Source organism: Staurois parvus, unplaced genomic scaffold, assembly GCF_062004578.1.
Source record: "Staurois parvus isolate SC_StPar_1 unplaced genomic scaffold, SC_StPar_1.0 ptg000426l, whole genome shotgun sequence".
Lineage (NCBI taxonomy): Eukaryota > Metazoa > Chordata > Amphibia > Anura > Ranidae > Staurois > Staurois parvus.
Genome location: NW_028318222.1, coordinates 656,632 through 672,135, shown reverse-complemented (window position 1 = coordinate 672,135; position 15,504 = coordinate 656,632). Strand labels below are relative to the sequence as shown.

Here is a 15,504-nt window from a genome sequence, read left to right as displayed (position 1 = left end):
TAACCCCCCCTCCACCAAACTTTACACTTAGCACAATGCAGTCTTGCAAGTACTGTCCTCCTGGCAACCACCAAACCCAGACACCCCCATCGGATTGCCAGAGAAGTGTGAATCGTCACTCCAGAGAACATGTCTCCACTTCACTAATCTGAAGACCACATGAAGTTTGGAGGTCTTTAGCTCTGCAGACAGTTGGCGACTTCTGTGCACTGTGAGTTTCAGCATGCGCTGACCCCGCTCTGTCATTTTACCTGGCCTACCACTTTGTGGCTGAGTTGCTGTTGTTCCCAGTTGCTTCCACTTTGTTATAATACTACTAACAGTCGACCGTGGAATATTTAGTAGCAAGGAAATTTCATGGATGGACCAATTGCACAGGTGGCAACCTATCATGGCACCACTTTTGAATTCACTGAGCTCCTGAGAGCGGCCCATTCTTTCACAAATGTTTGTAGAAGCGGTCTGCATGCCTAGGTGCTTGATTTTATACACCTGTGGCCATGGAGGTGATTGGAACACCTGAATCCAATGATTTGGAGGGCTGGCCTAATACTTTTGGCAATATAGTGTATGTGTATATTAGTTGTTGTTTGTACACATAGTAGGGTGGGACAAACCATCGCTATCAAAACATTACTTTTGTGGAAGGTTTCATCCTTCAGAATGCAGGAGTAACATAGTACACATAGTTCCCGCTCATCACATGTAGGGCAGCCCATTCATTTCAATGGGCAACCCTGTATGCAGAAAACGTGCAAAAGCTATCCTTGAAAGAACGCACATTAGCAGATGTGTGGGGGTGCCATTACTTGAGAGTGAGAGCAATAATTGTGGTGCCAGACCTCCCTTTTAATGTTAAACTTGTAACCTGTAAAGGCTTTTAAGTGCCACCTATGGTGATTTTTTGGTGCCGTATTGTCACCATTCCACGGACATGCACAAATTTAAATGTGTGACATATTAGGTATCTATTTACTCAGTGTAACATCATCTTTAATATTTTGCCAAAAATTGTTATATATTGTGTTTTTGTGCACTTAAAGCAGAACTGCAGGCAAACACTTATCTACATGTCCTTGTTCCTGGTTTCCTACCGTCACTGAATATGTCACCCATCTTCTGGCTCACTCAGTATTTGCTCTGGAAAAGCCTATTCCTTTATGGATCAAACCATTAATTATCTCCGGTTTCCTGCTTGTAAGACCAGTGGCTGCTATGCCTCCTATTTCCGCAGCCACTGGTTTTGGCACATCCCTTCTGTAGTTCTTTCTCCAGGAAGCAGTGATGTAACTCAGCCCCACTTGCAGTGGTGGGCAGACCTAGATTCTCAGACTCATTCACCATGTACAAACGTAGTGTACCCGCCCACATTCACTACAATTCCCCGTGGATTGATAGGAACTGTAGTTTCCTGTTACTGCAGAGGATGGGATGTAATCCTTGCTATTACACCTCCTCCTTGACAGAGCAGATGCTGTTATCTTTTGAATTACAGAGAAGAGGTCATGAAAATTCAATTAGACTTTTCTCATAAATGGTAAGGATTTTCAAAATTTTATTAACCATTTAGTGTTTTGTGTAGGGGAGGTGTACTAATGGGTGTTTTTTTTTTTTGCCTTTCCCGGAGTTCTTTGTTTAAATTCATTAGTGATTTTTTTTTTTCTGCAAAATATCTTGACAAAATAAAATTGCAACCACAAAAAAAAAAAAAAAATAATGGCACCACCATGCCTATCCTAAAGGGCAGTGCTTTTCTGTGTGTTGCGAAAGCGTGCAATTTTACCTGTGTACCCACCCGCACAGAGGGTGAACATGGCCTAAGGGCTGGTTCACATCATCTTTGAATTCATCCGACCAGGCCAACTTTTTTCCATTGCTCTGTGGTCCAGTTCTGATGCTCATGTGCCCATTGTAGATGGTTATGGCTGTGAACACAGGTCACCATAGGCACCCTGACCAGCCTAGGGCTTCTCTGCCCCATACACAACAAACTACAATGCACTGTGTGTTCTGATAACTTTCTATCTGAACCATTAACTTTCTCAGCAGTTTGAGCTACAATAGCTCTTCTATTGGATCAAACTACATGGATCAGCCTTCACTCCCCACATTACAAGTAATCCTCTCACTGGTTTTCCTTGGTAAGTCCTGACCACTGCAGACCAGGAACATCCCACAACAGATGTAGTTTTGGAGATGCTCTCACCCAGCTGTCCAGCTGTTACAATTTGGCCCTTGTCATATCCATCAAATTCTTACTGTTGTCCATTTTTTCTGCTTTCAACACATTAACTTGAGGGGCAACATGTTCACTTTATGCTTAATGTATCCCACCTACTTTCAGATACCATTGTAATGAGATAAAGTGATTAACATTGATTACTGTATCTGTAAGTGGTCATAATGTTATGGCTGATTGGTGTACATGCTGGGTAGTGGGGAGGACTGCACAGACAACATTCAAAAGATAGCTTATATTGGGAAATGTTTCACTCTAACCCATACACTGTCCCTGCAACAAAGATCCAGGAGAAGGGATATAAGATTCTCACAAGATGGGATAAAGGCCCCGTTACCCTCCATCATTTTGACTCTTCAATGCCTGCTGCATTTGGAAATGTCACGACTCTATAGGGACCATGCTCCACCTATGGCGGGATTGCCCACTAAATAAATCTTTTTTGTACAAAAGTTTTACAATTAAATTGTGACATTATGGTGACACAAATCCCCTTTTCAGCTGAGAACACTCCGATTCCCAGCTCCCTTGAATTTGCCAAGAGTCCTCAGGCATTTCGTAGCAGCTGCCAGAATAGTCATACTCCACCACTGGAAATGGACAACCATACCTTCCCTAGTGGATTAGGCAGTGGAACCTGACTCTAAGAGATCTAGAACGGCTGCTTTCTCAGGAAACAACAGAGAGAAACAGTGTGGAAAAATCTGAATATCTTGGTCTCTGTTCAAACTATCAGATGCATTTTCTGGCTGGGTTTCAGATGCTGCTTCTTCCAGTTTTCCTAAACCATGATGGAACACCCTCTTCCCTCTCTACCTCCCACCCCTCCTTGTTAGTTCTTTACCTTTCTCCCCTTTTCTTTTCCCCACACTTGACACCTGTTCTATCTTGCCTTCCTGTGTAGGCACCCATCCATATCATCCCATGTGCAAGAGGCCTAAAAACTAATAAACTTAGACTGAAATAAAAGTTAGCCTATAGTTAAGCCTTTACTTCTGCTTTAACCTTCCTAGCGGTAATCCCAAGTGTGGCTCGGGGTTAATTTCAGTAACAAAAGCAGTAACCCCAAGCCACACTCGGGAACACTGCAGCAATCCCGCGAGGTCCTCCCGCTGTGTCCCCCGGCCATATCCGCCAGCATCCGTCTTCCGTTACCTGAGAGCGTTGGGTCGTACAGGGGGCAGAACCAAACGGGAGATTAAAAAAAAAAAAAAGTAAAAATTTGACACACAATACACTGTAATATGTTAGAATTACATTACTGTATCAAACCATTTCACCTACATTTTGTCCCGAGTGCTTTGTCCTGCGCCCTTCCTGCACTTTTACCACTCTTTCTGCCTGGAAACTGAGAAACGTCCATGGCGTCCAAAAAGCATCCCATTAGGTCAAAAGCGGTTTTAGACCAGCTAGAGAACAGCGATCGTAAATCAGAACCACTTGCAGAATTGAGTGATAATGATTCGTGGGGAAATTCATCATCAGACACTGAAAACGATTCTGCAACAGAACTCAGCGATGTGCGAACTTGGCATTTCAAATTTCAGTGTTTTTGGTTTGATTACTTTATTGAATTAATTATATTATTTTTTATAATTATTATATTATAATTTATGATTTCATGTTTCAAACTTTATCATACCCGGGATGTTTACTAGACTCTTGTTTGAACAGATTTAAATGAGTTATTCTTAAAAATTAAAGGCCTACAATATAAAACAAATTTCCATGCAAAATAATGTACCGCTTTGACATTCAAAAATATTGATTAGTTAGACCACCAGGGAGGGTAAAGCCTAAAGCAGGAACCGGACGAATTACAGTCCATCTATGGGCAGGCTGGCTGTACGGAATTGATTGATTGACTTCAGTACAACCAGCCTGTCATGTTTTTTCATTTGATCACTACCAGTGGCTATAGCTGCCAGCAATGATCATTGTATTCTAATCGTATTCTGACAGCAGGAGGGATCCCCCCATCAACAGCGTGTTTCTTTCCTTCAATCCGTGGTTGAAGGAAGGAAATCTATGGCCAGCTTAACTCTGGGTGCATTAGTTTTAGTCAATCATCCTGTCAGCCAGCTCCCTGCATCTCTGCAATAGGGAAACAGATAAAAACCATTTTCAGTGCAGCAGGAAACATTTATAACTTTTGACTGGGTTGTTTTTTAATCTGATAGAAATTTCAACTTTTTCCCACACATTAAAAAAAAAGAAAAAAGAAAAAGGCTGCAGTTCAATTTTCATGATTACAAGGTAAGATACATGGTTGATGACAATAGGGTGGACCTATCTCAGAGTACCATCATTCACTTGCAGTAATGTAGAATTATTTCTGTACGGTCCTGATAGTCTTGTACATTGCAGAATATAAGCCATGCAGTCATTAAAGCTGAACTCCAGGCAAAAAGCTATCCACACAGATGAAATACATATAAAGGGGAGCCGTTTTATCAAAGATTTGTATTTTGGCCATCAAGTCCTACAACTTACACTCAGCACATCCAGCCTGGAGACCTGTTTGTCTACTACAGTTGTGTAGTGCAAGTAGGTCTTGTACCAGCTCACAGCCTGTGACAGTGAAGAAGCCACAGACTTGAGTTCATCTCTGTGGCTCTGCTCTCTCCTCCTATCCGGATGCTATTTGCTCTGCAGTACAACAGATTGGCTTGCTTGTGCTGCTTTTCCTCCCTCCAATCTGAGCTCTGCTGTATAGAGGATATCACAAGGCTGATACCAGGTCAAATTCAGGTACTTACAATGCTTGCATTAAAAAATACATGTAATGATGTAATAATGAATTGAGAGCTGCATTAATCTGTGCTTTCTGTAGATCAGCCTGGAGTTTAGCTTGAAAATGAGCAGATAACAGACTTTGTTAGAAGGCATCAACAGAGATATTAAAGGTGGCAGCCCGACTGTAGATATGCAAAACAAGATAATAGCTACTATGGTGCATTTGTGATTCCCAGATCCTTATTAACTTAAAGTGGTTGTAAACACTTACATATAGTGAAGCAACTGGCCTCAGGTGATACACAGATGAAACAAATCCTTACACATAAGTTGTACCTGTTTATCAGCAATTCTCTTCTCTACATCTGTTAAACTTCTAGAATTTATATAGCTTGTCTGAGCTTTCAGAAATCAGGTGGGCAGGGAGCTGAAGGTACACTCTGCAGAGCCCAGGGAGAGCTGACTAGAGGGGAGGGTCACACCCACTTTCACATAGCACATGAGAACAGTACTGAGTCTATCAATCACAGGCTATGCTTGAGGGCCCCTGACCTGTCACCTGCTAACCTCTTCATGTCAGGAAAACTTGTAAGAAGTGACTCAATGCAAGTAGCAGAGGAAGGGGCCAGAGCCAGAAATGACTTAATACTCTGGATTAAGGCACACTATAGAGGGATATGCTTTGTTCATATTTCATGTCTGGGGTTTACAACAACTTTAAAATTGCAAAGTCATCTGACATAAGGTGTAAATTCACAAATATATCTGTCTAGACTTGGATGTAACTGACATAAAAACAAATAGGTAGCATATGTGGCCTGGTCCACGTATAATGTTTATTGATGTCATAAAACAATACAGTTAGTGTTAGATCCAACCACAAACAGCAAACAGGATAAATGGAAAAATAAATTGCACAGTTGGCAACATACAATCACACAGATGGTGAAAGTTTCAACTATGACAACTTCTAAATAAAAAATAAAAGTTCTAAAAAGAAGCCTTAGTAATTGAACTTTACATAAAAAATACACTTTAAGGATGTTAACAGCGAAGAAAGTGCTTCAAATCAAATGCCAAGCAGATTATATGTATTATGCAGTTCTGCTCACAATCCATGTCGATTTATGTTTTGTCAGTCTGAAGTTTAAAGACCACAAGATGGAAGCAGAACATCTAGATTTCACAGGCTTACAAAATGAACATGGATCGTTATACCTACAAGCAGACTTGATCATGAGCCATCATGTGCTCTGTTTTCTCTGCTCTTTTCCTAATGTTATTCACATTCTAGATGTTTGTTTGGGTACAAAATATACTTTTTTTTTTTTCATTTACGCTGCTTAGCCCAAGCTTCTAATCTGCATCCTACTCTAGTTTTTCTGAATGCACAGCAATAGGGAATCTAAAATATTTGACTAGTCTGATATATACTGCATCCATTGAAGGTACCCAAGGGCATCTCCATATACAGACCATTTTGCACACTACTTAGGCGCCTGTGCATGAGATTCCTGCAATTTTGTACGGGTGGAAGGCATGGGTGCGCCATTAATGCCCTGATGCAAGTCTTCATTCTGGGCAATCATCTCCTGGCACATAGTGCCCTAAAGGTTACTACCCCTCGGTGCACCATCCAGCCAGAACAGTTTTTAGTCTCTCTGTTTTACAGGCTGACGAAGGCAGGGCTGGACAGTGCGCCTGTGCCTTTCACCCGCACAAAAATGCCCCGTCTGCACAAGGCCTTTTAGCAATAGTCTCCAACCTTCATTCATAATTGGAGATGTTTAAAGAGGTTCTCCAGCAACATGTTATATAAAATCAACTTATCAAAAAGGGGTTTGGTGATTTCTTCTAATCATTGGCTCAGCAAAGGGAATGTTTTGCAGTCTACTTTTTTTTTATGTTCTCACATAAAAAAAGGTCATGATAACTCCATGTACCATCAATGTTTTAAAGTCCTTGTTAGATCTGGATATATATCTTTTTTTTCTGCCCCTAGGCAGCCGAGAGGTAAGGAGGTGGTAGCTTTAAATAACTGCCAAACTAAATAGGCAACTATTTCTCCTAGATTGTAAGCTCGAAAGAGTAGGGCCCTATAACCCCTCGTGTGCTGTTTGTAGTTGCTGTAATGTTTCATGTATTGTCCCCCCCTCTATTGTACAGCGCTGAGCAAACCCTTTGGCGCTATATAAACTCGATGTAATAATGTAATAATTTCATCTCAGTCAGCATTTCACATTTCAGACACAGTCTCAGTCTTTCCACAGCCCTTAGCTTTTCTACGTAGGTTAAAGTAGACCTGAAGGCACACAATGTTTTCATTTTGGTTGCAAAAGGGAGGGTTAAAACCCCTGTCAGTATTATGTGCCCACTGTGTTCCCATTAGGGATGTTTCCCTTTACTTCCTGTCCCATAGACACAACAGGAAGTAAAAAGAAAATCCCTCCAAAGTGAGGTTCATCAGAACTACTATTCCACCTCCTAAATAGACCACAATAAAAATGAAAAAGAGAGGAAGGCGCCCAAGACAAATAGTTAAAAAGACTCATCGTGTCGTGTAATAAGATCCAGGTGAGACGTCCAGCAGCAAACTATCTATAGGATCAGGAAGTAAAGTCTAGGATGTGCCTGTGTATCAGTCTGAAGGAGCCTACTAAGCATGCTCCGAAACACATTACCAGCTCCTACATCCGACTCTGCTCTCCAAGCCTCATTTTGATACACAGGCACATCCTAGGCTTTACTTCCTGATCCTATAGACCAGTGTTTCCGAAACTTTTTTCAGTCAAGGCACCCTTTAAAAAATTATGGGTATTCCTGAGGCACCCTTTAAAATTATGGACAGTCTTGAGGCACCCCATTCTAAAATAGGGTGCCTCAAGACTGTCCATAATGTTAAAAGGGCACCCCATTCTAAAATGTGAGAAAGTATTCTAATAGTTTTTATAATGCAGCAACATCCACACTTGTAGGACACCCAACATTAGAGGTGATTTATTAACTAAAAGGCAAGCCTGTCCACCCACTGGCTTGTATACAAGTTTGGGGCAATTTTCAGACATGTTGCCAAGGTACCCCTGAAGAAACCTTAAGGCACCCTGGTTGAGAAAGGCTGCTATAGACATAGTTTGCTGCTTGACGGCTAAAGGTCTCCCCTGGATCTTAATACACCACACAATGAGTCTTTTTAACTATTTATCTTAGGCGCCTTCCTCTCTTTTTCATGTTTACTGCATTAGAGCCTTGCTTCCACTCTAAGAAGAGCTGCCTCAGTGTTACTGCTTCCATCCATCCATCCCTGATATCCATCTGGCACCTTTATCTTACAGCTACAGAGGTTGGGCTCGAACAAGCACGCCCTATATAATATACATTTTCAGACCACAATAAAAACCTGTTGTGCTCTAATCCCTCTCAACTTATCAAACCTAAAAAATAACAAAAACTTTTGCCTTCAGTTATACTTTAATGGACTGTAAAGCACTGAAGAGCATCTTTATGAATGGAAAGAATTAAAAGTTGAACTCTCCCTTGGTGCCAGAATGGATGAACTTCCCTGCCCATGTGTAGGAGTCAAGTCAGGCGAAGACCATGACGCCAGAAGAAACCAGAGGGAAAATGTCAGCACCGCTGAGGAAGCTGGAAGGTCTCGCATCACTGGAGAATACGTGTCTTGAAGGGTTAAGTTCTATGGTAACTTGCTTCTAAAGAACCTCTTTAAGAGTGTGTGCAGAGAAGCTGCTGGGACCCTCAACAGAGGTGCAGGCGATCCAAGTGGGGCTAACTGCCCCCCCCCCCCATTTTCATAAATGAAACCGACCGTACTGGTTGGTACCAGAACCAACTGAATCCCCCATTTTATTTAGAAATCTGCTGTAATTGTCATGCTGCATTAACATCACTAGCTCACAACATGTTTAACAATGATATACATCAGGCCTTAAAGTGATCTGAGACAATTTGAACTAATAATCCAAACACAAAAAAAAGTATTCTTTAATAAACTAAATAAAAAAATGCATAATATATTGCATGAAGAACTGCTGGTATTTCTTGTCTTCTTAAGAAAATATATAATTGTGCGACTGTGACTACAATGCACCGCTGGAAAAGCATTGTTTCCTGTGCATAATAGGATCGAAGAACAAAATGAAGGCATAGTACTGAAAAAAAGCAATTAAAAAAAACAAAAAAAAAAAAACCCTGAACATTTCATGGAATCACAAAAAAAAAAAATGCTGCGCAGTATGGACTTGATTGATTTGTTGTGAAAATCTACTGTAGGCATAGAAAAGTAGAACAGAAGGTGCAAGTTTGACTCTGCGTTTATATTTATAATATATATATTTATTTATATTGGTATGAAGTGCATGTAGTTTTATAGATGGCATGGAAAGATTATTACTGTAAAAACGTGGAGAAGACGGCCAAGGAAAGCAGAGATGAGATCGAAATGGAGCTAACTGAAATAGTGTGGTCATGTAGACAGACTTCTAAATTATCAGAGCTAGAAAATATAAATACACTGCTTTGGGGTGGAGAAGTGTCCGGAAGTTGAATAGACAGCAATCAGTTAGCTTGATCAAGGGCTCTTAATAATTCCTCGCCCTGCAGCAGATTTCTGTTTCCTTGTATGGGGGCATTCACTTCACAGTCATAGCTGGTTAGCTGAGGAAGCCCAGTGCCATCCAACGACTGTCCAAGCAATCGACTGGCCATGTCTGGAAGAACAATGCAAATGATAAGTGTTATTGATATAACAATTCAACTTTTAACAGTACAGTGCACCATAAAAGATATCATCTGCTAGAAGCTATAGCAGTACCAATCTCTACATTATGAGCTATAGTAGGAGTTAAAGAGGAAGGAAACCACCACAAGAAAAAGGAACATTTTCGGCCTCCCGGGAGCTTTTTGTCATAATGTGCTAGTGAGCACAGCACTTTAGGGCAGACTTACCCAAGAAGCAATACCTCCAGAGCTGCGATTATTATTATTATACAGGATTTATATGGCACCAACAGTCTGCGCAGCACTTTACAAAATGAAGGTAGACATTACAGTTACAATACAAGAGGAAACAGAGGGCCCTGCTCATTAGAGCTTACAATCTAGGAGGAAGGGTTGAGTGATACAAAAGGTAATAAATGTAGGGGAATGAGCTGATGGCGGACGTAAAAGGCTGTTTACTAGTTAAAAGTAGAATAGGGTTCTTTAAAGAGAGATTTTCAGGGATCGTCTAAAAGGTGGATAGATTAGGAGATAGCCAGACAGATTGGAGTAGGGAGTTTCATAGGATGGGAGGTGGTGACACGGGAACTAGAGAACAGAAGGTCTTGGGAGGATCACAGAGAGCAGTTTGGATGATATTTTGAGACCAGGTGAATGATGTAGCTGAAGGCAGAGTTGTGGATTGCTTTGTAAGTTGTTAGTATTTTGAATTTTATTCGTTGGGCGAGTGGAAGCCAGTGGAGGGATTGGCAGAGAGGGGTAGCAGACATTTAAACGGTTGGTAAGGTGGATGAGCCTGGCAGCAGTATTCATGATGGTCTGGGGGGGGATAGCCTATGTAAAGGTAAGCCAACGAGGAGGGAGTTGCAGTAGTCGAGGCGAGACAAACAGGGAGTGATTTAGGAGCTTTGTGGCATCAATGGTTAAAAAGGGGCATATTCTGGAGATGTTGCAGAGGTTGGGGCAGTATGACTTGGAAAGGGATCGGATGTGGGCCTGAAAGGATCGTTCAGAATCCAGGGTTACCCCTAGCACTCTGGCATGCATGGATGGGTTGATAGTGACTGAGAAATCAGGGGAAGAGGCACATGGGGGAGGAAATATTATGAGATCCAGCCTGATATGTCAGTTTGTAAATTGGTGAAACGTGAGGAAACTGATGGGGTGAGCTGAGGAGTAGAGAGATTTGTGTGTCATCCACATGGTATTGGAAGCAATGTCAGCAGTAACCTTGGTTGCTGTTACATCCATCTTTTAGCTGTCTTTTTCTGGGTACATGAGTTACCTTGTCCTAGCACAGAACCATGCGGAGGCTGTGCACTAAGCTGTGTATGCATGGCTCAGTGTACACTGAGGAAAAAAAGGTTCTTATGTGCCGAGATGTTTTCATGACAGAAGAGACATTCAGGGGTGGATTTACTAAAGGCATATACACTGTGCACTTTGTAAGTGAAGTTGCTCCAGAGCTTAGCAAATGAGATGAAACTTCACTTTGCAAGGAATACCCAATCATAGGAAAATAACATAACAGCATTTTTCCATGCACATGATGATTAGATAATAGAAGTCAGCAGATCTTTCCCTGAATTACTAAGCTCAGTCGATTTGCTTTTAATACATAAACCCCACAGAGTCTCCTCTGTCATTCAAAGCCTGTTTTTTAGGGGTTTTTTTAATGACTTAATTTCTGTTTTATTAAGTCTGAAATTGAACAGATATGAAATGAAAGTACCTGTAGACAATAAGAGTATTGTTCTTTGTTCAGGTCCAGTTGGTTTATCAGAGTCTGACACTTTGACACATTTCCATAACAAAGGAGAGTTTGGACCTGGATCAACATTCGTTTGAAATATCGTTCCCTAAAATAATAAAAGCAAACAATTAAATAATTTTAAAAACTGTAAATGACAAACAGTATGCAGTTTAGACTTTTCGTTTCAATTTCTCACTTGAGACCCCCCTATAATGAATGCTGTATTTTTGCCAACCTTATGCAAAGGTAACATTTAATGTTTTTTTTCCCTTGCTTTCATTTTCCTATTTTTCTTTACAAGCAGACTGAGCATCCAGTAAAAGTGACAGTTGGAACAATTATACCAACAGGGGTGTTTACAATGGTGTGCTTTTATTTATATAGGAGGAAACACACACTAACCTTGCAGTGGAGCCCATCACACTGCAAGGGGTAATGGTTTGTTCACACTTGATTACATTTCTAACTATTAACCTCCCTGACGGTATTCCCGAGTAGCTCGGGGTAAAGTTTCAGTACCAAAAACAGTAACCCCAAGCTACCCTCGGGCTTACCATGCGGCGCTGCTCCGGCATCTGTTCTTGACTTACCTTGTCCTGCGCTCCCGCGATGTCCCTCCTGCAGTGTCCCCGGCAATGTAATCCGGCGGATGCCGGCATCTGTCATCTGGGTTCCGTCCCCTGCGAGCGTCGAGACGTACGGGGCACGGAACGGCGGGAAATTTGAAAATGACAAAAAGTGACATTCACTAAATACACTAAAAACACATAATAAAACATTACTGCATCAAACCATTTCACATACATTTTGTCCCGAGTGCTTTGTCCTGTGCCCTGCCTGCATTTTTACTGTTCTTTCTGCCTGGAAACTGAGAAACATCCATGGCGTCCAAAAAGCGTCCCTTTAGGTCAAAATTGGTTTTAGACCAGCTAGAGAACAGCGATAGTAAATCAGAACCACTTGCAGAATTGAGTGATGATTTGTGGGGAAATTCGTCATCAGACACTTGAAACGACTTTGCTAAGTGATGTGCGAACTTGGCGCTCTATTTCAAATTTCAGTGTCTTTGGTTTGATTATATTATTGAATTAAATTTATTATATTATTTTTTATGATTATTTATTAAATTATAATTTATGATTTCGTGTTTCAAATTTTAACATCCCCGGGATGTTTACTAGACTCTTGTTTGGACAGATTTCAGTGAGTTATTGCTAAAAAATACAGGTCTACAATGAAAAAAATACATATTTCCATGCAAAAAAATGTACCGCTTTGAGCACAGAAATATGGATATAATCAGACCGCTAGAGAGGCTAACAAACACTCTTATAGCATTAGTATAGGCGTTAGACAGGCGTTGATGAGCTTTAGTAAGGGCGTTAAGACTGGTGATTTACATGTGTTGTAAACGCTCCCCAAACGCCCTATGCTGTTGTGCTGCATTTTATAAGCATTAAAACCGCACCACAAACGCCTATAATAAACTGTAATCAGGGTAGATAAAAATCAATGATTTTTTTTTTTTTAAATCTGATTTTTTTTTTTTAAATCAGATTTTTTAAAATAAAATGCTTTTTGAGGAAAATATATTACCATCCAAAGGTTATTCCATCATGAAATAAAGATTAGTTTTTTAATTATGTAGAATAAGGCTGTATAGGTTTAATTTTTTTGGTAAATAAATGCCATGAATCCATTCACAATGTCATGCTCTTCCAGAGGTTTTTGTGAGATTATTGGGCAGTTTCTCTGCCTACAAGATATTATCACAGATGATTGGTTTACTTTTGCAGTTCTCAAAACTGAATTTGACTCAGCGGAGATCACATGCCTCTTCTTCACAGCAAAAATGTTATAACATGAACAGAGTTAAGAAAAAGACCTTCATCCTAACTTCTACAAACCTATGAATACAGAATCAACCCCTTCAGTGCTACGTTTCAAGAAGTTCAGTGAATAGAAACAATATTTTTCTGATTGTTTGGAGTGGAATAGATCTGCACAAGAAGAAAGTGAAACTAAGTGTGAGGAGGAAGGGGCTGACAGTCTAAGTTTCTTAAAATATATATATTTTGTTTAGCCAAATTAGTTAACAAACATGGATGTTTAAGCAAATCACATATGCTGGAATGTTATGGTTTCAGTTGAATAAATCTATTTAAATTATTATTAAGGTAATGATTATTTTTCTCCTTCCTAAGTACAACAGAAAAGTTGTCCAAATATGAATGATTAACCTATTAAACTGGGGATAAAAAGCTAATATGAAAAGTTTTTCTAAAAATCTTCATCTACTTGCATATTAAAGTTATACCAGCAAGAATTAGACTTTATGTAGAAAACTAGGATTTAAATCAAGCCTTACCGACTAGTGATTTAAATCGTGATTTAAATCTAATCCACCCGGACTAAAATGTTAAAAACTGTGCCCCAACCACATTGCAAATGCTCCGAAAACGACTGCCAGAGCATTTTGGAGTGTCACCATAGACTTGAATGGGAGACGTTGAAAGCCTTCAAACTCCTCCAGACTTGACAATTTTGAAGTGACGCCAACGCTTCATGTTTAAATATTGTGAACAGCATTGTTTGATGTTCACATTATCATGTGCATAAGCGTTTGAGGAGCGTTAACGCCCCTCAAATGCCTTCTTTCAATGCCAGTGTGAACTAAACCGAAAGGTTCCTAAATTTTTGCGGATGAGGAATAAGATGTAATATTTACCTTATTCCTCACTCCAGTCCTTTGCTATGGGTTGTGGGCTGTCCCTTACTGTCCTTACGCACAATGCAGAGCACTGTATTTTTTTTTTTCTTTTGGTGGTATTTAATCACCACTCTTATTTATTACTAAATAAATGAAAAAAAAAAATACAGAAAATATTGAAAACAAACTTTCCCGAGTCATCTTCTAGGACAGCTCACTTGAGAGATAGGCTCCTCCCAGGAAACACCCGCTCCACCTTTTTCCTCTATAAGTAGCCTCTCTCCCAGGGGACCCTCAGTATTAGTGTTTCCTCAGGCCAGGAGTGAGCTACGCCCGTTTTGTTATTTTTCTAGGGCCACCTGGCGAGGTACAGAGGCCCCCTGGCTGAGGCCCCCCTTTCCTCCTTTTCTAAGCAAGGCAGGGGCCTTGTGAGGGGGCTTCAGTCAGGTCCCCTTCGTGTAAACCCCTCTGGGGTGGGGGTGACAGACCCCAAATGGTCCTAGCGGGGCTCTCCAGGGGGGCAGAGCCCGCTACGCCGACCTGGGCAGGATTGCCTTTCCCTTGGGCTGAGGTGAGCTTACCTTTTCCGGGATCTCTGCAGCATGGACGGTGGTCGGGAGGACGCCGGAATCGCGTCATTTCCGGGCGCCGGGAAGTGACGTCACTTCCGGCGCAGGAACAGGAAGCGGCGCTGCCGCCATGTGGGCTATGGGCGGCGGGCCGTAGAACTCGCCCACACCACGGCCGCTTCTTCCACCGGCGGCCATGAGAGGGAGGCCGGCGCATGAGGACCCCAGGGAGAGGGCGGAGCCCGCTAAGCCCTGCAAAACAGCCGCACCAAGGGGGAGTTCGCGGCAAGGATGGAGGCAGATCCGTCAAGGCTGGGGGAGGCCGGCAGCAGGTAAGGGCCTTTTTGGCTGCCACAACCACCCCGCCCGCCCTCTCATTCCCCCCTGCCCTTCTTCCCTACACTACCTAGGGGCTTTCTGGGTGCTGGGGGGCCACGTAGGGGCCCCAAGGGGGCTGCACGGCGGATGGGCGCCCTATGTTCCTCATCCCCAGGTGGACCCACAGGGGGGTGGCACAGAGGCTTGGTGGTTAGCATGTCTGCCTTGCAGTGAATGGGTTGTGGGTTTGATTCCCGACTATGACACCTCCTGCATGCTTTGCATGGTTTGCATGCTCTCCCTGTACATGCATTGATTTCTAAGAGTCCGGGTCCCGCCCAGGACAAAGCCCCAACCAGGCACCTCAGGGAGATGACCTGGAGGAGGAACAACCGGATCTCTCCCTCCATGACCAGCTGTATGCAGGTCTGAAAAAAAAAAAAAA

General features: G+C 41.8%; 1 protein-coding gene across 3 annotated transcripts in view; it reads right to left on the bottom strand.

Annotated features, from left to right (window-relative positions):
- Nucleotides 1–5,780: 5,780 nt before the first annotated feature.
- The window catches only part of HIF1A (hypoxia inducible factor 1 subunit alpha), a 77,607-nt gene continuing 67,883 nt past the window's right edge, over nucleotides 5,781–15,504 (bottom strand). For all 3 annotated transcript variants that reach the window (XM_089687474.1, XM_089687475.1, XM_089687473.1), the window contains exons 14-15: nucleotides 11,442–11,568; nucleotides 5,781–9,699 (exon numbers count right to left, since the gene is read on the bottom strand). In XM_089687474.1, the coding sequence (XP_089543600.1) occupies nucleotides 9,548–9,699; nucleotides 11,442–11,568 (279 nt within the window). In that variant the 3' untranslated portion in view covers nucleotides 5,781–9,547. The remainder of the gene's footprint in view (nucleotides 9,700–11,441; nucleotides 11,569–15,504) is intronic.